Here is a 23,454-nt window from a genome sequence, read left to right on the forward strand (position 1 = left end):
TGGAATCTCTTCCACTGCCACCCTCAGCAGCCATCAGATAATTCAACAGCAATGTTCCCTCTAAGCTATGCGAGTGCCTGGAACATACTGCACAGTGCAACAAAGCGGCTGCACACAACCCAATGTTCCCTTTAAGATGTACAAGTACAAGGCCATGTGGTAAACTTAAAGGGACTGCTCAGCGCAGTGAAAAATTAGAGGGAATTTGCTAAAGACAGGAAGCAAGTTATAGGCTCAAACTTCATACGAAATCCCATAGCAGAAGCCTGCTGCTTATTAGGTAAAAATTAAATGTAACTACCGAATGTCAAACATCCCCCCCCTTGTAACATTACTTCACTGGCATTCAATTTTAAAAAGCTAGAGTATGCAACAACACAACTCCTGTCAATGTGGTCCCTGGTGTTCAGGAGCGGAGTCAAAAGCATTGGACAGGTCCATATGACAGGGTAACTGAAGAGGGTTCTTTTCCTGCTCACTCTGACTGTTACGCTTCCATGAGTTCTGCCCGTCCTCTGCTACTTGTGACTCAGCACCAGTCTTCACTCTGTGCGCCAGCCGGCTGTTTGATCACAGATGAGCCCCGGGTGCAATCATCATATGACTCCCAGGGCACCTTCCAGCAATCAGAAACAGGATTCCCAGGCCAAACGTACAATCTCCATAGCCTTGGGCAACTTGAATGAACTCACTGTCACGCCAAAGGAGGAGGCCAGCTGATGCAGCAACAGACTAGAAATTGAGAAATAGAAGCTCTCCCAGGCTTGTATGCACCAGATCAGAATTTACACTATGGTTGCCATTTATGCTTCCTTTGGGCCAATCTTTTGTCTCTTTCCTTCACAGAATAGAGACTTAGATTCATTATAACACAGAAAGCCATTCAGCCCATTGTGTCCACGCTGGCTCTCCTGAGGAGCAATTCACATACTGCCACTCCCCTGCCCTCTCCCCACATCCCTGCACATTCTGTCCTTTCAGATATTTAGAAAATTCAGAAAATGTAGAACAATTTACAGCATGGGAGGCCACTCTGCCCATCGTGCCTGCGCCAGCCGAGAAAAGAGCCACCTAGCCTAATCCCATTTTCCAGTACCTGGTCCGTAGCCCTGGAGGTTACAGGACATCAGGTGCATACCCAGGCACCTTTTAACTGAATTGAGGGTTTCTGAATGTGTTACTCTTTCAGGCAGTGAATTCCAGACTCCCACCACCAGTGGGTGAAAAGATTTTTCCTCATCTGCCCTGAAGGTAGCAGGGCAGGTAGATAAGGTGGTTAAGAAGGCATATGGGATACTTGCCTTTATCAGCCGAGGCACAGAAGACAAGAGTAGGGAGGTTATGCTGGAACTGTATGAAACACTGGTTAGACCACAACTGGAAAACTGTGTGCAGTTCTGGTCACCACATTATAAGAAGGATGTGATTGCACTGGAGAAGTTGCAGAGGAGATTAACCAGGATGCTGCCTGGGATGGAGAGTTTGAGTTATGAGGAAAGATTGGATAGGTTGGGGTTGTTTTCCTTGGAGCGGCGAAGATTGAGAAGGGACCTGATAGAGGTGTATAAGATTATGAGAGACATAGATAGGAAGGCACTTTTTCCATTAGTAGAGGGGTTGATAACTGGGGGCATAGATTTAAGGTACGCGGTAGAAGGCTAAGAGGGCAGTTGAGGAGAAAGTTTTTCACCCAGAGGGCAGTGGGAGTCTGGAACTCACTGCCTGAGAGGGTGGTTGAGTTAGAAACTCTCGTAACATTTAAGAAGTATTTAGATATTCACTTGCATTGCCATAGCCTCCAGGGCTACCGGCCAAGCGCTGGAAAATAAGATTAGCGTAGTCAGGTTTTTGTTGACTGGCATGGGCACGATGGGCCGAATGGCCTCCTCCTGTGCTGTAAACATCTATGAGTCTAATCCTTCCACCAATCACTTTAAATCTATGCCCCTTAGTCACAGCCTTACTTGTCCCATTACTGTCCCCTTTTGCCTTTCACCATCATTCCTTTTGTCATTTAGTCTCTCCTGTCTTCTGCCTAATTGCAAGCACCCCCTGTTGTTCTTTCCTCCCCTCCCCTGCTTTTGCCTTGTCACTGTACGAACTGTTAAATTTCTTTCACCTGAACGGAAAGAAGTTAGGTCATTGGCCTGAAATGTTAACTCACTTCCCCTCTCCATATAGACACTGCCTGATCTCTTCTTGTTTCGGATGAGACGTTAAACCGAGGCCCTGTCTGCTCTCTCAGGCGGATGTAAAGTAGCCCATGGCACTATTCGAAGAAGAGCAGTGGAGTTATTCCTGGCGTCCTGGGCTAATTTCAATCCCTCAATCAACATGGCATAAAGAAACAGATAATCTAATTGTTATCATGTTATTATTTGTTGGAGTCTGCTGCATGCAATTTTGCTGCCGTGTTTCCCACATTACAACAGTGACTTCACTTCAAAAATACTTCATTGTGTGTATTTGGATATTGCTGAAAAGAGAGAGATGTTGCTCTCATCTGACACTCATTAGGACAAATGCAAGAATGCCAAATTTCAAAGGATCACAACAATTTCTACCGCTGTTTTCTCCATGGCCAATCAGAGTCAACTTGCCAACCAATCAGCACCCTTTTCTCCTGTAGTACAAATTGATCCTTTGAAATTTGGCATTCGTGTTTGTCCTGATGAGTGCAAGATGAAACCTTTGGCAACATGTCTCTTTCTTCAGCACAGAGTATTGAGACCTCCAGTGGTTGTCAGGAGCGCTTTTTAAATGCGAGTCATTCTTTCATTTTATTTCCAGCATGTTTTGCTTTTGTCTCTTGCTTTTATTCTTCCCAAATTAATACAAATTTAAGAAAAAAGACAGCTCCTCTAAACTGCCTCCTGGTGGCACTGCTGAGTAAGAGGTTCTTTCAAGCTTTATGATCAAACTAGCCATACTGGGCCAAAAAACAAAGGGGTTTATTCCATTAAAAAAACTAAAAGGCTTTGAGGTTGAATAGGAATTATATGCAAGATCCTCTAAAATCATTTAAAGGTTGACTCAAACCACTTCATTGTAACAATAAAAGGGATTTCAGATGATTATTAGGATGCCCATGAAAGATGACACTAATTTACAAAGTAGATACTCAAACTCCTCCTCACAGTTTTCCCACCTGCGATTTTCCCACCACAGATTTTCAGTTAAGGATGCCAAGGCCTTAGAGAGGTTGCAGAGGAAAGGGATTTACCAGAAGGCTGCCAGAGATGAGGGACTTCAGTGATGTGCTGGGATGGGAGAATCTGGTGTGTGTGCTTGGTACTGCAGAGAAGGTTAAGAGGAGATCTGGTGGAAACGTTTAGAATCATGAATAGTCTTGACAGGGTAAACAAGCAGAATTTGCTTCCAGTGACAGAAAAGTCAGTAACCAGAGGAGGCAGGTTTAAGGAGTCTGGCAAATGAGCCATGGCAGGAAGGGGTTAGGCAGCTCAACCCCACCCTCTCAAGGACAATTAGGGAGGGGCAATAAATGCTGGCCTTGCCAGCAATGCCCGCATCTCTCAAACAAATAAAGCGAAAGATGAGGCGACTTCTCTTTTAAGACATACTGCAAGCTAGGGTGCTCTGGAAAGCAATGACTGGAAGAGTGCAGTAAGCTAATTCAACAGCATATTTCAAAAGAGAATTATATCAATGTTTGAAAGGGATAAATTTGCAGAGCTATGGGGAAAAAAGGGGGTGGAGTGGGGTTAATTGGACAGTTCTTTCAAAAAAGGCGACACAAGGGGAAAGATGGTGGTGAAGTGGTAATATCACTGGACTAGTAACAGGCTCATGCTCTGGGGATGTGGGTTCAAATCCCACCACAGCAGCTGATCACTGAGGGGGCCAAGCAGCCTGGGCAACAGAAAGAAAATTGAACAGGGATCGAATTAAAGCCTGTCACAGTTCTAGCGATCTACAAACCAGTATTGATAGAAGGCAGCTCAGTTTAAAAAGAACACACGCACTATATAATTTTTTAAAAAATTTGAAACTACCTGATGGGTTCAGTTAGTGAAAGCAGGTTGTGATGGAGGCCATTCAAGTCCAAATTCAGGACTTCATGGCCACGGAATGTGCGTTCATAAAGTGGCCAAACGGGTGGGTTACCAGCCTGTAAATCCTTCCGGCACGCCTGATGGCAGGTGCTAAGAGTGGGAGAGCTTCCTGGTCAGCCACACTGCAGAAGGAAACAGCAAACCACTGCAGCACTTTACCAAACATAGTCATGGACCAATCCAATGGAAGTCCATGGTCACCAATGCCCTCAAAGGGCATGGTACCTGGAGGAGGAGAAGGATGGAGACCGAACAGGGTGGTAATACTGAGCGTATAACTGGCCTTAGCACCACATCTGGTTTGAGGAATGGGAAGGGACAAAACAAAGGGGTTCCGGCTTCCAATTATTAGTTGTTAGTCTGCGGAATCCTCTTCCCCAGCGAGCAGTGGAGGTTGGCTCATTGATATTCAATGGCATTACCATCGCTGAATCCCCCACCATCAATACCCTAGGTGTTACCATTGGCCAGAAACTGAACTGGACTAGCCATATAAATACTGTGGCTGCAAGAGCAGGTCAGAGGTTAGGAATCCTGTACGAGTAACTCACCTCCTGACTCCCCAAAGCCTGTCCATCATCTGCAAGGCATAAGTCAGGAGTGTGATGGAATACTCCCCACTTGCCTGGATGAGTGCAGCTCCAACAACTCAAGAAGCTCGACACCATCCAGGACAAAGCACCCGATCCACAAACATTCGCTCCCTCCACAACCGATGAACAGTGGCAGCAGTGTGTACCATCTACAGGATGCACTGCAGGAACTCACCAAGTCTCCTCAGACAGCACCTTCCAAACCCACGACTTCTACCATCTAGAAGTATAGGGGCAGCAGACACATGGGAACACCACCACCTGGAAATTCCCCTCCAAGCCACACACCATCCTGATTTGGAAATATATCACCGTTCCTTCACTGTCGCTGGGTCAAAATCCTGGAACTCCCTCCCTAACAGCACTGTGGGTGTACCTACACCACATGGACTGCAGCAGTTCAAGGCGGCAGCTCACTACCACCTTCTCAAGGGCAACTAGGGATGGGCAATAAAAGCTGGCCTAGCCAACGGTGTGCACATCCCATGAACCAATATATAAAATATATATTCAAGGTTGAATCAGACAGATTGCTGACTGAAATAGAGTCAAGGGTTTTGGCGAGGGAGACAGGAAAGTGGAGTTAATGCCACATTAGATCAGCCATGGTTTTGTTGATCGGTGGAGCAGGCTTGAGGGGCTGAATAGCCTGCTGCTGTTCCTAGTGTTTGTGTCCTTGTGGATTGTGATTTCAGTTAGCATGTCAAGTTTGAACTGGACCCAGAGCTTTGACATAGTTCATGGAGGCGGTGTGTTCTATGGACACAACACAAATATCCAACAGGAAGCCATAAACCCCAAGTGCCTGTAACTCTGCAAGGTTATTTCCATTTACACTGCACTGATCTATCATGTCTCAAAGACAGCCAATTCCAGAGTATTATAGAGCCTATGTTGGGGAGGTTGCATCCATTGAGAAATTAGATTTTGGTCCATAATCATTTCTTCCCATTCCTGCATCCGTCGGACCCCACAGAAATACCCAACGGTCATTCCTTGAGCAATACATGAGGCTTATATCTGAGCGCAGGTCTGACACTGAAAGTATCCCTCAGCTCAAAGTCACAAACTCCACCACGGGTACAGAAAAATCAGAATCTTACTTTTGAAACTTTCTTTACCGAACATTGGAGATTGGTTGATTGGTTGTGTGGCCTCTTCCTCTGTGTTGCTCACTGCCACGGTATTATCTGACGGAAGAACGCAAGGTGTGTGATCAGATGCAGTCTCCGAGTCAAATTATTTCTTACTAAAACGAGCATGATTTCCAGGATTCTCCTACAGCTCGATTGCTAAGGATAGGAGTGCAACAATGTGAAATTTTATGGCACCTTTTAACACAGAGAACATTCCAAGACACCTCACAGAGGTTGATCACAGAGGAACATAGGAACAGAAGGCCAATCAGCCCGCCGAGCCTGCTCTGCCATTCAATACGATCATGGCTGATCGAACACTTCAATGCCTTTTAGCCACGCTATTCCCATAATCCTTTACGTTATTGTTAGTCAGAAATCTATCAATCTCTACCTTAAACATACTCGATGACTGAGCTTCCACAGCCCTCTAGGGTAGAGAATTCCAAAGATTCACAACCCTCTGAGTAAAGAAATTTCTCCTCATCTCTGCCCTAAGTGCCTTCCCCCTTATTTTGAAATTGTGTCCCCTGGTTCTAGATTCCGCAACCAAGGGAAACATCTTGCCTGTATCTACCCTGTCTATTCCTTTAAGTATTTTGTAGGTTTCAATGAGATCACATCTCATTCTTCGAAACTCTAGAGAACACAGGCCCAGTTTCCCCAATCTGTCTTCATAAGACAGTCCCGCCATCCTCAGAACAAGTCTGGTGAACCTTTGTTGCACTCCCTCCACGGCAATAATATCCTTTCTGAGGTAAGGGGACCAAAACTGCACACAGTACTCCAGGTGCGGTCTAAGCAAGCTTCTTTACAATTGAAGCAAGACTTCACTACTCCTGTACTCACATCCCCTTACAGTAAAGGCTAACATTCCATTAGCCTTCCTAATTGCCTGCTGTACCTGCATGTTAGCCTTCAGTGACTTATGGACAAGGACACCCAGGTCCCTCTGTACATCTACACTTTCTAATCTCTTACTATTTAGGAAATACTCTGCATATCTGTTCCTTCTACCAAAGTGGATAAACTCACATTTTTCCACATTATATTCCATCTGCCATGTTCTTGCCCACTCACTAAGTCTGTCCAAATCCTCCTGTAGCCACTTTACATTTTCCTCAACACACATTCCCGCCCAGCTTTGTATCATCCATGAACTTGGAAATATTACATTTGGTCCACACGTCCAAGTCATTGTGAACAGCTGGGGGCCAAGTACTGATCCTTGTGGTACCCCACTAATCACAGCCTGCCAACGTGAGAATGACCCGTTTACTCCTACTCTCTGTTTTCCGCCTGTTAACCAATCCTTAATCCATGCCACTACATTACCTCCTATCCCATGTGCTTTTATTTTGCTAATCAACCTCCTGTGGGGAACTTTGTCAGAAGCCTTATGAAAAATCCAAGTGTACTACATCCATCAACTCTCCTGTATCAATTTTGTTAGTAACAGCCTCAAAAAACACCAACAAGTTCGTCAAACATGGTTTCTCATTCATAAATCCATGCTGACTATGCCCAATCAGATCATGATTATCCAAGTATCCATTTATCACATCCTTTATAATAGATTCTAGCATTTTCCCTACTACTGTTGTACGGCTAACAGGCCTGTAGTTCCGTGTTTTCTCTCACCCTCCCTTCTTAAATAGCGGGGTGACATTTGCTACCTTCCAATCTTCAGGGATCATTTCAGAATCTATAGAATTTTGGAAAATGTTCACCAACACATCCACTATCTCTAGAGCAACCCCTTTCAACACTCTGGGATGCAGTATATCAGGTCCTGGGGACTTATAAACCTTCAGTCCCATTAATTTCTCCAATTTAACCTTCTTTCTTGTACTAATTTCCTTCAATGCCTGATTCTCCCATGTCCCTTGGATCTCTAAATCTGGGAGATTTCCTGTATCTTCCTCAGTGAAAACAGACACAAAGTAATCATTTAACTATACCACTTCTCTATTCCTCACTACGAATTCTCCTGACTGCATACAGCACTTTACACTTTTTCAGAACGTTCCAAAAGTGCTTCACAGCCAATGAAGTAGTTTTGAAGAGTAGTCACCGTGATAATGTAGAATAGTACTGTAGGCATGGTGAAAAATGACAAGCGTTGAGGAGAATTTGAAAGGCAGAAAGATACAGAGGGTCAGGCAGAAGGTTCAAAAGGGCAAAGCTGGGATAGCCAAAAGCTCTACCACCAAGGCAAACAAGAGGTCGTGCGGTGGAGACACAGCAAAGGTACAAACGAATGGCCAGAACTAGAGAGCCAGACAGTTTGGGCTAGGGAAGACGGATAAAAGCAGGACAGGGAGAGTCCCTGGAAGAGTTTTCAAAGGAGAACTGGATTTTAACTTCAATGCATTGAGGAACTGAGCACCCAGTGGAGCTCAGAAAGGGAACTGATGATTAACGAGTGACTATTAATGCAGGAGTTAGCATGAGGTGAAGCTCAGAGCTGACTCAGGACATCATTTTAGACAAAAATCTGGGTAACAAAAGCATGGACCACCACACACATGTTAACAGATCATTTGTCTCGTTGTTTGCAGGACCTTGCTATGCACAAGTTAGCTGTCATGCTTGCCTAAAGGACAAGTGACAACAGGCAAAAAATAATTAATTAGCTGTAATGCACTTTGGGACAGTCCTGGTGTTATGAAAGACGACCATAAGTTATTTTCTTTGTTCTGCAATGGAGGTGAGGTAAGGACAAAGGTGGAGATAGAATAGAAGAAATGGTTGCAGCAAAGCAGGAGACCATTTGGCCCATTGTGTCCATGTCAGCTCTCTGCAACAGTAAATTCAGCTAGTCCCACTCTCCCACCTTTGTCCCGTAGCCCTGCAAGACTTTTTTTCCCTTCATGTAACGATCCCAATCCCTTTTGCAAGGGATTGTGGTGATGGTTAGGTGCCGGGCTTGAACTTTGACAGAGCTGGTGAAGGCCGTGTACAGAATGGGTTAGATGCTGAATAACACTCCCCTTACAAATATCCAACAAGAGGCGATAACTCTGAACGCCTGTATCTGAAAGGTTATTTCCATTCACGTTGCACGTGTCCAACTTGTCGCTAACGCTTGCCAATTTGGTTTTCAATTACAGAGTCCACATCGCAAAGGCTGCACTCAGTGGAAAACTAGATTTTTTTTTCCCCCATAGTTACTTCATCCCATCCCTGCATGTGTCAGACCTCACATAAAAATCCCAATGGTCTCTCCATGAACAATACATGGAGCTTAGATCTGGGCACAGGGTCTGACACAAAAATTCTCTTTCAGCTCAAAGTAACAGATTCCGCCACAGGTACTTTGTCCAAAACTTACCTTTGGAAGTGCCTTTGCTGAAAGTTGGGGATTGAAAGGTGATTGGCTGCGTGGCATCTTCCTCGGTGTTGCTTGCTGTCACAGTATCTGCGGAAGAACAGAGCAGGTGCATGATTGGACTCTGTTCATGTGACATCATTTCCAACTGAAATATACACAGTTTTCAGGCTTCTCCTGCAGTTCAAGGCTAAAGACAAGAACACAATTCTAACACAATCAGGTTACAGGTTCCATGGCTGCTCTAAACTGAGTTGATTCATTTTCTCTACAAGGTACTTACAGGTGTCAGCCGTGGCTCAGTGGCTAACACACTTGCCCCTGAGTCAGACAGTCGCGAATCCAGAGACTTGAGAACAGAATCTAGGTTGACACTCCAGTGCAGTGCTGAGAGAGTGCTGCACTGCCAGAGGTGCTACTTTCTGAAATGTTAACCCATCTGCCTTCTCAAGTGGATATAAAGATCGCATTGCACTATTTCAAATAGCAGCAGTTCTCCCTGGCACTCAGAGGTTATATTCTTCCCTCATGAACGTCGCTAACAGCAGATTATCTGGTCATGATTCCTATGCCGTTTGTAGGGCCTTGCTGTACACAAAGAAGCTGCCACGGTTTCCTAGATTACAACAGTGACTATATTTCAAAAGTACCACATAGGCTGTTCAAGGGTTTGGGATGTCATGAAAGGTGCTGTAAAAAAAAGTTATTTTCTTCTGCAATGGAGGGGTGGTAACATCAGAGCTGCCAAAGAAGCAGAAGCGATGTGAGAAAAAACTTTTTCATGCAGTGAGTGGTTAGGGTCTGGAATGCACTGCTTGAGAGTGTGGTGCATGCAGGTTCAGTTGAAGCATTCAAAAGGGTATTAGCCTGTCACCTGAAGAGGTGGAATGTGCAGGGTTACGGGAAGAAGGTGAAAGAATGGAACTGAGTTAATTTGAGCATTGCTGAAAAAAGATAAATTGTTGAAGTTTTTTGTCTTGCACTCATCAGGACAATTCACATGAATGCCAATATAAGGGAAAACAACAAATTTATACTGTTTGAGAAGAGAGTGCCGATTGGTTGGCAAGTAGACTCTGATCAGATCATTTCACGCTGCATATTGCGCAAACTCATGAACGGGCCTAAGGCCATCACTTTCAGCCCTTCAAAGTGCCCAGTCTACCTCAGATTACCCTGGAAGGGTATCTCAAATATTTGAGCAACAGGTGAAGCTAGCTGTTTCACAATGCTACTATGCAGTAGCAACATGAGTGGTACTCGCCACTAACAGAATGCTGCTGTCAAGCTAAAAGACATTCTGCCTATCACGCAAATGAGTAATGTGGTATATGAATTTCAGTACCAGTGTGATGCAAAGTATGTAGGTCGTGCATTCCAAAGACTGGTGGATTGTATTAAACAGCATGTTCCTTCTGCTGCTCACAACGGGCAAGGTACAGGCCGTACCCAACCAGCCCATCCTTGCAAAGCTCAAAACAGTGTCCAACACTAGATAGGATTCCGCGATTGGACAACATTTGCTAAATAATCCTCAGTGTGCTAAGAATTACGCTGACAACCAATTTAAGATTGTCACTCGGGCTCGCAGTAAAGTACAGCTGTGTGTACTGGAAGCTACATATATATATATATATATATATATATATATATATATAAATAAATACACTGGGCCCTGTTCTTTGCAGACAGAAAGAACATGTACACACATTGCACCCGTGTCAGCTAAACAGGGTAAGTGACAGCCATTTGCTGGTTCATTCCTCAGGACAATGCCTTGACCAATCAGAGTCAAGTTGCCTGGCTTTAATGTCAAACAATGCTTGGCAGTTACTGTCAGTTACCACCAACTGGTGCATTCTCCATGGCAACGCCTCTACCAATCAGAAACTACTTGCTAACCAATCAACACTCTCTTCTCAAGCAGTATAATTTGTTGTTTTCCCTTACATTGGTATTCTTGTGAATTGTTCTGATGAGTCCATGATGAAAAGCTTCAACAAAAAATGTCTTTTTTTTCAGTAATACTCAAGTTCTGTACTACCAAACGACAATTGCTAAGTGAATTGCTCATTCAGAGAGCAGGCACAGGCATGACAGGCCGAATGGCCTCCTTCTGCGCTGTAACATTTCTGTGATTCACTGTGGAGGCAGAGAGAGTAAATAACTGTGTTGACAGATTGGATGTTGGGTTTGAACACGACACAGAACTTTGACATTGTACATACAGTATTGGTCTCCTTATTTAAGGACAGGCGTAAATGAATTGGAAGCAGTTCAGAGAAGGTCTACTAGACTAATACCTGGAATGGGATGGTTGTCTAACGAAGAAAAGTTGATCCGGCTTGTATCCACTTGAGAGTAAGAGGCAACTTGATTGAAACATATAAGATCCTGTGGGATCTTGATGGAGCGGACGTGGTGAGGATGTTTCCTCTTGTGGGAGAATCTAGAGCTAGGGGTCACTGTTTAAAAATAAGGGCTTGCTCATTAAAGACAGAGATGAAGAGAAATTTTTTCTCTCAGAGGGTCGTGAGTCTTTGGAACTCTCTTCCTCAAAAGGCAGTGGAGGCAAAGCTTTTGAATATTTTTAATGCAGAACTAGATAAATTCTTGATAAGCAAAGGGCGAAAGGCTATCGGGGGTAGGCAGGAGGTTACAATCAGATCAACCATGATCTTATCGAATGGCAGAGCAGCTTGAGGGACCAAGTGGCCTACTCCTGCTCCTAATTCCTATGTTTGTATGACACAGTTGATGAAAGCTGTGTACACTATGAGTCATCACTGAATAAAACTCCCCCTACAAATATCCAACAAGAGGCTATAACTGAGCAGCTGCAGTAGAACCTTGGTCATTTGTAATGAACGTTGGTCAGACCCCACTTGGAATACTGTGCACAATTCCAGCCTTTGTTCTGTAAAAAAACTATTCACTGGAGAAGGTGCAAAAAATATTTACTAGAATGATACTAGAACTGAGAGGTTACAACTATCAGGAAAGATGGAACACACTGGAACTCTTTTCTGTGGATACAGTAGATATAAAGATCTTCCCACATGTGGGCTAGGGGCCTTAAATATAAGATAGTAACTAATAAATTCAATAAGGAATTCAGGAGGAACAATTTAACCCAGAGAGCGGCTTGAATGTGGAACCAGTGGTTGAGACAAATAGATGATTTAAGGGGAAGTATTATATCAGGATTCAAAATACACGGGGGTGGCGGGCAAATTCAGCCTCAGAGTAGCCTACGAGAAAGCTAACATGGTGGGGTTGGGGGGAGGGAACGAGTGTACAAGATCTCAAGACAATTCAGCCCCATACATTGACATTATGGCCTTCACCATGGTTCAAACAGGGTTGTGTGGTGCAGGCATCTCACTGGGAATGGGAAAGTGGTGCACGGTTCAGATTGGAGGAGCAGCGAGCCTGGGAGAGAATCGGTGAGGAGCTGCTCCTCCAATCACAGATTCTGTCTCTCCCATTCTGGCTGCTCCAACACCTCCTCCAATCACTGGTTCCTTCCCACCCGCTCTTGTTGCTCCTCCAGAGGCAGAACCTATGATTGGAGCAGCAAGGAGGGTACCTGTGATTGGAGGAGCTGGTGCAGCAAGCACTGGAAAGTCAGCATTAAAGCTAAAAAATATCTTTTCCACAAGTTGAAGCGAGAGAGAAAAGAGACGGAAACAATTATTCTCAGAGCAGAACCTCAAAATTTAGCAGTAGATGGATAATTGATGCTTTTGTCCCTCCCTTTGGAATTTTTTTTTTAAAAAGGGATCTTAGCACCGCCATCGGTCGATCAGGAGGGGAGAGAGAGGCCAAGGAGGTGGCTGCTCCAGTGTAGATAAAGTGGCTCCAGCTGTGCCTGTACGATAGAGGGAATGAGAGGGGGCAGGAGGAGAAAGAAAACGAGAGAGAGAGAGAGAGAGAGAGCGAGAGAGAGAGCGAGAAAGAGACCCTGAAAATCATAAGGCAACCCTCAGGGGAAAAAATTATTTTCACCCTTGCTAGATATGTACTCGAGGGAGAAAGGATAGAAGGATATTTTGATAAGGTTAGATGGAGAGCGGTGGGGTGAGATCTTCAGGAGCACAGACACCTGCATGGATCTTTATGGCTGAATGATATGTTTCTGTGCTGTAAATACTTTATAATACTGCAGGGGCAGGAATTTCCCCTTGTTGGGTAGGCGGACCGGGGAGCAGCCGGGCAATGGTCCACCACCCAGGATCGGGCCCCAGCCGCCATTTCATGCTGACTGGCCAATTAACGGCCAACCAGTGTGAAACGCACGCTGAGAGCCTCAGCGCTTCCGGGGTGGGGACGGGAGGGTCGCGAGCGCTGAAGTGTGCACAGGCACGGGGATACGCTCAGTGAAAGCTCCCTGAAGGAACAGGGCTGCCTCAGGGAGCTGAAGGTTTTTAACATTAAAAATAAAGATTTTAAAAATAAGGAAAACATGTCTCCACATAGAACAGGGACATGTGAAATATGAGTTTAAAAATGTTATTGGTTTTTTTAGTCACTGTTCAAAACCTCATCCTGCTCGTGGATTAGGTTTCGTTAAAAATACAAAGGCCATCTAGCCTATTCTCCGGCCCGCCAACTCAATGGTTGGATGGCAACGAAAAATTCAATTTAATTTGTTGATTTAGGGCCTCTTAATTGCCAGCGGGTGCACTGCCGCCTCTCTTGCGCGTCTGCCACCCGGCAGACCGTGAGAGTAAGCGATGATGTCAGGACGCTCGCCCGACGTCATCACGCACTATTTCACTCCCATTTGGGTCGGGCGCTACCCGCCTGTCGGGCAGAAAACTCTGCCCTAGGGTTATTTACATTTACCCTACACTCGTCTATCATGTCTCAAGCCGCCGGTTTGGCGTTGAATTACAGAACCCATGCTCTGAAGGTTACACCCAGAGGGAAACTAGATTGTGCACCATAATCATTTCACCCCCATCCCTGCATGTGCCAGGACCCACAGAAACATCCAAAAGTCGCTCCATGAGCAATGCCTGACAGAGAAGCTTCTCCCAGCTCATGGGCACATTTGTCTGAATCTTACTTTTGAAAGCGCCCTTGTCGAATGTTGGGGACTGGAAGGTGAAGAGCTGTGTGGCCTCTTCCTCTGTGTTGCTTGCTGCCTCAGTGTTGCCTGTGGAAAAACAGAACAGGCACCTGATTCCTCCAAAATATGCAGAGTTTTCAGGCTCCAATTACAGCTTGGTTGCTAAAGGCCAGAATACAGTTGTTCCAATACCATCAGCTTTCAGGTTCCCTGCCCGCTCTAACAGAGCTGTTTACCTTTCCCTACAAGATAATGTCAGCCATGGATCAGTGGGGAGCACTCTGACCTCTGAGTCGGTAGTGGGTACAAGCCCCGCTCTGGAGACTTGAGTACATAATCTAGGTTGGTACTCCAATGCCAGATACTTAGGGAGTGCTGCACTGTCAAAAGTGCTGCTTTTCGGATGCGATGTTAAACCAAGGCCCCATTAGCTCCTTCACATGGATGTAGAGGATCACATTTCACGACTTCAAAGAAGTGCAGGGGTGTTCTCCTCACCATCAAGGCCAATATTTTTCCTCCACCAACATCACTAAAAGCAGATTTTCTGGTCTTTATCTCATTGCTGTCTGTGGGGCCTTGCTATGCACAAACTGTCTGCTGCAGTTCCTACATTACAATAGTGGCTACATTTTAAAAGTATTTTACTGAGGGGTATAGTATTTTGCTGTATAAATACAAAGTTCCTTTTTACTTCTGCAATGGACGCGCGGTAACAGCAGGGATGGAAAACACTGCGGAAACTCTTTCCTATTATCATCACTGACAAGGCCAGCATTCGTTGGCCATCTCTAATTGCCCTTGAACTGAGTGGCTTGCTTGGCCGTTGCTGAGGGCAGTTAAGAGTTAACCACATTGCTGTAGGTCTGGAGTCACACGTAGGCCAGACCAGGTAAGGACGGCAGACTTCCTTCCCTAAAGGACATTAGTGAATCAAATGGGTTTTTAAGACAATTGATGATTGTTTCATGATCACCCTTACTGAGACTAGCTTTCAATTCCAGATTTTATTAGTTGAATTTAAATTCCCCCAGCTGCAGTGGTGGGATTTGAATAATATCCCCAGTGCATTGGGCTGGGCCTCGGGGGTCACTTGTTTAGTGACATTACCACTACGCCACCATCTCCCAGATAGAGAGAAGTGAGGGATTGGGGTAACAGATAGGGTGTCAGATTTGAACAGGACACAGAGCTTTAACATAATTGATGAAAGCAATGTACTCTATGGGTTAGATGCTGAGTAAAACTAGATTTTGTGCTGTGAATACTCTGTGGTACTGCAAGGTTGCTTCCATTTACACTGCACTCATTTATCATGTTCCTAAGGCTGCCAATTTGGTGTTGAATTAAACATTCATACCCTGAAGGGAAACGAGATTTTGTGCCAGAATAATTTCATTGCATTCCTGCATGCTTCTGAGAGCTTTGTATCTGGGCCCAGTTCTGACACTGAAAGCATTTGAATATACGAATTAGGAGTAGGAGTAGGAGTAGGCCATTTGGCCCCTCAAGCCTATCCACCATTCAATAAGATCATGGCTGACCTGATTGTGGCCTCAACTCCACATTCCTACCGATTGGGAATGGCGATGGCGTAGTGGTATTGTTGCTGGACAAGTAATCCGGAGACCCAAATAATGCTCTGGGTGCCCGGTTCAAATCCCGCCCTGGCAGATGGTGGAATTTGAATTCAATAAAAAAATCTGGAATTAAAAGTCTTCTGATGATGACCATGAAACCATTGTCGATTGTTGTAAAAAAAAAACCCATCTAGTTCACTAATGGCCCTTTAGGGAAGGAAATCTGCCATCTTTACCTGGTCTGGCTTACATGTGACTCCAGGCCCAGAGCAATGCGGTTGAACAAGAGCAGTTAGGGATGGGTAATAAATGCTGGCCTAGCCAGTGACACCCACATCTTGAAAGAATTTTAAAAAAAGATCCAGCTTCCCCAGCTCAAAGTCACAAACTTCACATTTGACCTAATCTTACTTTTAAAAGCATCCTTGTCAAGTGTTGGGGACTGAAAAATGAAGGGTTGCGTGGCCTCTTCCTCTGTGTTGCTTGCTGCTGCAGTATTACCTATGGAGGAACAGAGCAGATGCATGATTGGACTCAGTCCACAGGTCAAATCAGCTCGGTTGCTAAAGAAGAGTGAAACAGTCAGGTTAGAGGTCCACAGACTGGAGAACATAATCTAGGCTGACACTCGAGTTCAGTACTGAGGGAATGCTGCAGCGATCTTTCAGGTGAAATGTTAAACCGCGGACATCTGCCTTTGCAGGGAGATGTAAAAGAACCCATTCTGATGAAGAGTTGGGGGTGTTCTCCCTGGTGGCCTGGACAATATTTATCCCTCCTCTGGCAATTAAAACGGACTGAATGGCCATTATCGCTCAATACTCTTTTGGCAGTCGACTGTGCACAAATTGATGGCAATGTTTCTTACATTCTAACAATTATCACACCTCAGAAGTTGTTATTTTGAGTTGTCCTGAGATCACGAAAGTAGCTTTATAAACATAAGTTCATTCCTCCTCCTACATTGTGGGGGTTGTAGTGACAGCTAAAGTGTCGGGTTTGAACGGGACACAGTTGTTGAAAGTTGTTTGGATAGAGTAAAACTCTCTACAAGTACCCAACAAGAAGCCATGACTGTGAATACTTGCAGTCCGACAAGGTTACTTCTTTCACACTGCATTCAGCTGTCTGTGACTGAAGACCTCCAATTTGGTGCTGAATTACAGAATCTACACTGAAGTTTGTACCAAGTGGGAAGTTAGATTTTGCCCCATAATTATTTCATCCCATCCTTCCTGCTATTGGATTGGCCAGGTGGTTAACAGTGAGGTTGAGAGTCTTGGGCTACAGGAAGATATAGACAGGATGGTCAAATGGGCAGATAAGTGGCAGATGGAATTTAACCCTGGAACGTGTGAGGTGATACACTTTGGAAGGAGTAATTTGACAAGGAAGTATTCAATGATAGGCATGACACTAGGAAGTTCTGAGGAACAAAGAGACCTTGGCGTGTGTGTCCATGGATCTCTGAAGGCATAGGGGCATGTTAGTGGGGTGGTGAAAAAGGCATATGGGACACTTGCCTTTATCAATTGACGCATAGATTACAAATGTTGGAGTTGTATAGAAGCCACAGCTGGAGTACTGTGTGCAGTTCTGGTCGCCACATTATAGAAAGGATGTGATTGCACTGGAGGGGGTGCAGAGGAGATTCACCAGGATGTTGCCTGGAATGAAACATTTAAGTTATGAAGAGAGGTTGGATAGACTTGGGTTGTTTTCGTTGGAGCAGAGAAGACTGAGGGGCGACCTGATCGAGGTGTACAAGATTATGAGGGACATGGACAGGGTGGATAGGGAGCAGCTGTTCCCCTTAGTTGAAGGGTCAGTCACAAAGGGGCATAAGTTCAAGGTGAGGGGCAGGAGGTTTAGGGAGGATGTGAGGAAAAATTTTTTTACCCTGAGGGTGGTGACGGTCTGGAATGCACTGCCTGGGAGGGTGGTGGAGGCGTGTTGCCTCACATCCTTTAAAAAGTACCTGTATGAGCACTTGACACATCATAACATTCAAGGCTATGGGCCAAGTGCTGGTAAATGGGATTAGGTAGGTAGGTCAGGTGTTTTTCACGTGTTGGTGCAGACTAGATGGGCCGAAGGGCCTCTTCTGCACTGTGATTCTGTGATCGGGCCCCATGGAAATATCTAACGCTCACTCTGTGAGCAATATGAGAGGTTTGTATCTGGGGCCAGGTCTGAAACTGGAAGTATCTTTCAGCTCAAAGCCTCAAACTCTGCTGGATAGAGCAGATGAGAAGGACCTGTTTCTCTTAGTAGAGTGGTCAGTGAAACTCACTGTCTGAAAGGGTGGTAGAGGCAGAAACCCTCAACTCATTTAAGAGGTGTCTGGATATGCACCTCAAGTGCCGTAACCTGAGGGCAACAGACCAGATGCTGGAAAATGGGGTTAGGCTGGGGGACACGTTTTTAACTGGCGCAGACACGATGGGCAGAGTGGCCTCCTTCGGTGCAGTAAATATTTCTACATTTTCTAAATATCTGAAAAGGAGGAACGTGCAGGGATGTGGAGAGAGGGTAGGGGAGTGGGAGCGGGTGAACTGCTCTTTAGGAGAGCCAGCATGGACATGATTCTGTGCTGTAACAGCTCTTTGGTTCTATGCTATGATTTGTATGAATCTTACTTTTGAAAGTGTCTTTGCCGAAAGTTGGAGACTGAAAGGTGAATGGCTGCGTGACCTCTTCCTCGGTGTTGCTCGCTGCCGCAGTGTTACCTGTGGGAGAAGAAAGCAGGTGTGTGATCGGGCTCAGTCCACAGGTCAAATCCTTTCCGTATAAAGTCGATGCGGATTTTCAGGCTTCTCTTTTAGCCCAGTTGCTAAAGGCAAGAGCGCAACCGTCCCAATACAATCCGATTTTGTGCTGGTTCTGAACTGAGCTGACTGACCTGCCAGTCTGTCTTCCACAATGCGGTCGATGTAACAGCAGAGGTTGGACACACCGTGGAGGTAGAAGGAAATGTGGTGACTGATAGAATGTCAACTTTTGTGGATGCCCACATCCCATGAAAGAATAAAGGGAAGGAAAAACATTCTATGAATCAAAGAATACAGAATGTTTGACGGAATGACCTGGTGATCAACTTGTCAGATGACCTGTCTTCTCAACGTCTGACTGGAGGAGCTTAGAACCAAGCTATTGCTTGAAATTGGAGTAACAAGAGCTGGATGTCAGCAGGATACAGAGGAAACGAGACTAAATAATTGTGGATAATGTTCTTGTAGGGGAATGTGCAAAGCAGAACTTAAAAGAGGGTCAAAAGCAGCATCTTGGGACAGAATTCGTGTACACAGTGCATTGGCTAGACAATGAGGAGTAGAACAATGCCAAGGGATACCAAGAAAAAGAAAGAGTGGCGCATTTTGTCATATCGCCACAAAACTCAATACAGAGGGATAAAGCACCAGGAAATCACTAGTGATCACGGCCAAGGTAGTCTCAGTGTTGTGGGTAGGGTGGAATCCAAATTGAAGGGGTTCACACAGAATAGTGGGAGAGGTAAGCGTGGATCTGGTTAGCGGCTCCACATTTAAAGTACTAGTAAAGAAAAAGATTAAGAGAATGGCGATGGTTGGAGAGGATAGAGGAGCTCAGCATTTTGAAGAAGGGATCAGAGTTTTTGCAAAGGGATGTCAGTGAGTACTGGAGTAATGAAATGGAGTACAGCCATCAGAGCGTGGAGAGGCTGTAGAGGAAGAAGGAATCCAGTATCATTGAAGAAAACGAGAGCCAGGGAGAACCTATATAATGATAAGAGAACAGGTCAAGAATGAGCAAGAGGTTGGGAGAGGGGCAAGGAGCTGGAGGTGGCTCGAGATGAGTGCGGTGAATGCAGTGACAGGTGAGGTGACAATCACAACATTAAGAAATCAAAAAAAATGATAAGCTCCTCTCAGCAAACAAAGGAAGGCGAGGGGAAGGATAGTTAATGGACCAGCCTACTGGTCATTGAGCAATCTGGGATCATCCTCAGCCTCCAGGATGATGCTGCAGAGTCAGAGGACCTGACCCTGCAGGGGGAAACACAAGGTGGACAAGCCAGATCTGGTGAAAGTCAATTAACCAAATATGTTTGTGCTGCTGACCCTGAGATCTAAGGCAGTGCAAGTACCAACAACAGGGATGAGAGATCTTAATTGACTTGATAGAGGCACCGCACACCGAGCCAAGGAAACTCCTGAACTATCATCTCTTGCTTGAGAGAATAAGCTGAACTACTTTCCTGCTTTCTATTGTCAGTTTTCCTTTTTTGCCTTCCTTCACTCATTTCTTCGCTTCATCTGGGGCATTCTTCTGTTTAACTATCTGTACACCCTCGCATTTTTTTCTACTGATGTGCAAGCAGCTCCTTAGTATAGAGGAGGAAATTCAGTAAACACAGTACATGATCACCCCATGGAGGGAGATGCAGCCGGCTGTTAGTGGGTCAAAAAGATTTAAGGGGAGAGTGGCTTTGTACAATTCTGTACAACTGCGCTATTGGCTGTACTCTCACCTGCATTCTAAGATTATGGGCTCAAATCCCATTCCAGAGACTTGACCATGTGCGTTATGTGATAATGTGAGCTGACAATCCAGGGAGAACTGCACTATTGGAGGTGCAATCTTTCAGATATGATGTTAAACTTCCTTCCTTCAGAAGGATGTAAAACATCTTCTTTGAAAATGTGCAACGGGAACAGGTGGGTTCACCCTGGTGTCCCGGACAATACTTTTTCTTTGACCACCTAACAGAAACAGATTATTTAATTTGTGGAATTTACTGTGTGCAAATTGGCTGGCTGTACTTCCTGCGAGTGATGACACCTTGCTGGCTGTAAAGCGCTGAGGATGTTCGAAGGTTATGCAAGACGTTATATAAATGCAAGACTTTCGTTCAATCTGCAGAAGACTTTGAACTGAGCCCCACTTCTCTCGGGCTCTTAAATGATTTGTATTTCTTTCTGGATCTATTATCTTAAGTGATGGCTGCACTCGTGCGGTTCTAAGACAGGTTTTCTCCGATGCATGTTACTGAAAGCTTGTGAACAGCTTAAACGCTGTTATGCCTTCTTTACCCTTAAAAAGGCATTTTATTGAAGGTGGGAGACTGACAAGTGAACAGCTGCATGGGTTCCTTGTCAGTGTTAGCAGCTGCTGCAGTGCCAACTGTGGAAGAGAGAGAGAGAAAGAAAGTGAGAGAGAGAGAGAGACGAGGTGGGGAGAGAGAAAGAGACGAGGTGGGGAGAGAGAAAGAGACGAGGGGGGGAGAGAGAGAGGCGGGGGGGGGAGAGAGAGAGAGGCGGGGGGGGAGAGAGAGAGGCGGGGGGGGGAAGAGAGAGAGGCGCGGGGGGGAGAGAGAGAGGCGGGGGGGAGAGAGAGAGGCGGGGGGGAGAGAGAGAGGCGGGGGGGAGAGAGAGAGGCGGGGGGGAGAGAGAGAGGCGGGGGGGAGAGAGAGAGGCGGGGGGGGAGAGAGAGAGGCGGGGGGGAGAGAGAGAGGCGGGGGGGAGAGAGAGTGGCGGGGGGGAGAGAGAGAGGCGGGGGGGGGGAGAGAGAGAGGCGGGAGGGGGGAGAGAGAGAGGCGGGGGGGGGAGAGAGAGAGGCGGGGGGGGGGAGAGAGAGAGGCGGGGGGGGGGAGAGAGAGAGGCGGGGGGGGGGAGAGAGAGAGGCGGGGGGGGAGAGAGGGGCGGGGGGGGGAAGAGAGAGAGGCGGGGGGGGGGAAGAGAGAGAGGCGGGGGGGGAGAGAGAGAGGCGGGGGGGGAGAGAGAGAGGCGGGGGGGGGGAGAGAGAGAGGCGGGGGGGGGAGAGAGAGAGGCGGGGGGGGAGAGAGAGAGGCGGGGGGGGGGAGAGGCGGGGGGGGAGAGAGAGGCGGGGGGGGGGAAGAGGCGGGGGGGAGAGAGAGGCGGGGGGGGGGGGAGATAGAGGCGGGGGGGGGAGAGAGAGGCGGGGGGGGGGGGAGAGAGAGAGGCGGGGGGGGGGAGAGAGAGGCGGGGGGGGAGAGAGAGGCGGGGGGGAGAGAGAGGCGGGGGGGAGAGAGAGGCGGGGGGGGAGAGAGAGGCGGGGGGGGAGAGAGAGGCGGGGGGGAGAGAGAGGCGGGGGGGAGAGAGAGGCGGGGGGGGGAGAGAGAGGCGGGGGGGGAGAGAGAGGCGGGGGGGGAGAGAGAGGCGGGGGGGGAGAGAGAGGCGGGGGGGAGAGAGAGGCGGGGGGGAGAGAGAGGCGGCGGGGGAGAGAGAGGCGGGGGGGGGGGAAGAGAGAGAGGCGGGGGGGGAGAGAGAGAGGCGGGGGGAGGAGAGAGAGAGGCGGGGGGGGGAGAGAGAGAGGCGGGGGGGGAGAGAGGCGGGGGGGGGAGAGAGAGAGGCGGGGGGGGGGGAGAGGCGGGGGGGGAGAGAGAGGCGGGGGGGGGGGGAGAGAGAGGCAGGGGGGGGGAGAGAGAGGCGGGGGGGGGGGAGAGAGAGAGGCGGGGGGGGGAGAGAGAGGCGGGGGGGGAGAGAGAGGCGGGGGGGAGAGAGAGGCGGGGGGGAGAGAGAGGCGGGGGGGGGAGAGAGAGGCGGGGGGGGAGAGAGAGGCGGGGGGGAGAGAGAGGCGGGGGGGGGAGAGAGAGGCGGGGGGGGGGAGAGAGAGGCGGGGGGGGAGAGAGAGGCGGGGGGGGAGAGAGAGGCGGGGGGGGAGAGAGAGGCGGGGGGGGAGAGAGAGGCGGGGGGGAGAGAGAGGCGGGGGGGGAGAGAGAGGCGGGGGGGGAGAGAGAGGCGGGGGGGGAGAGAGAGGCGGGGGGGGGAGAGAGAGGCGGGGGGGGGGGGAGAGAGAGGCGGGGGGGGGGAGAGAGAGGCGGGGGGGGGAGAGAGAGGCGGGGGGGGAGAGAGAGGCGGGGGGGGAGAGAGAGGCGGGGGGGGGAGAGAGAGGCGGGGGGGGAGAGAGAGGCGGGGGGGGAGAGAGAGGCGGGGGGGGGAGAGAGAGGCGGGGGGGGGAGAGAGAGGCGGGGGGGGGAGAGAGAGGCGGGGGGGGAGAGAGAGGCGGGGGGGAGAGAGAGGCGGGGGGGGAGAGAGAGGCGGGGGGGGAGAGAGAGGCGGGGGGGAGAGAGAGGCGGGGGGGGAGAGAGAGGCGGGGGGGGGAGAGAGAGGCGGGGGAGAGAGAGGCGGGGGGGGAGAGAGAGGCGGGGGAGAGAGAGGCGGGGGAGAGAGAGGCGGGGGGGGAGAGAGAGGCGGGGGGGGAGAGAGAGGCGGGGGGGGGAGAGAGAGGCGGGGGAGAGAGAGGCGGGGGAGAGAGAGGCGGGGGAGAGAGAGGCGGGGGAGAGAGAGGCGGGGGAGAGAGAGGCGGGGGAGAGAGAGGCGGGGGAGAGAGAGGCGGGGGAGAGAGAGGCGGGGGAGAGAGAGGCGGGGGAGAGTTCAAGAGCATACGCGCGCAAGAGAGCGCGGGATGGTGTGAGAGATGGCTTGAGAGAGAGAGAAAGAGAGAGAGAGTGAACGTGAGACAGTGTGTGTGAGAGAGAGAGACAGTGAGAGAGTCAGAGTGAGAGGAGTGACAGAGAATCACCCAACTGCTGATTCTTCATGCATCGGCTCCAACAGTGAAAGTTGGTTGACCAGGGAAGGCATCACATCCCGGCGCACTCAACAGCAATCCACTCGTGTGTTCTAGTAAACTGTCACACGGTCAGGATCAGGAGAGGAAATTCT

At 48.0% G+C, this 23,454-nt stretch overlaps 1 protein-coding gene across 1 annotated transcript in view; it reads right to left on the reverse strand.

Moving 5' to 3' along the window:
• The window catches only part of mdc1 (mediator of DNA damage checkpoint 1), a 59,743-nt gene that overhangs the window by 21,791 nt on the left and 14,498 nt on the right, over window positions 1-23,454 (reverse strand). Inside the window, exons 6-10 of the mRNA XM_078566473.1 lie at window positions 18,427-18,516; window positions 16,199-16,288; window positions 14,205-14,294; window positions 9,137-9,223; window positions 5,770-5,856 (exon numbers count right to left, since the gene is read on the reverse strand). Coding sequence (XP_078422599.1) covers window positions 5,770-5,856; window positions 9,137-9,223; window positions 14,205-14,294; window positions 16,199-16,288; window positions 18,427-18,516 — 444 coding nt within the window. The remainder of the gene's footprint in view (window positions 1-5,769; window positions 5,857-9,136; window positions 9,224-14,204; window positions 14,295-16,198; window positions 16,289-18,426; window positions 18,517-23,454) is intronic.

Source organism: Cetorhinus maximus, chromosome 21 (assembly GCF_964194155.1).
Source record: "Cetorhinus maximus chromosome 21, sCetMax3.hap1.1, whole genome shotgun sequence".
NCBI classification, from domain to species: Eukaryota; Metazoa; Chordata; class Chondrichthyes; order Lamniformes; family Cetorhinidae; genus Cetorhinus; species Cetorhinus maximus.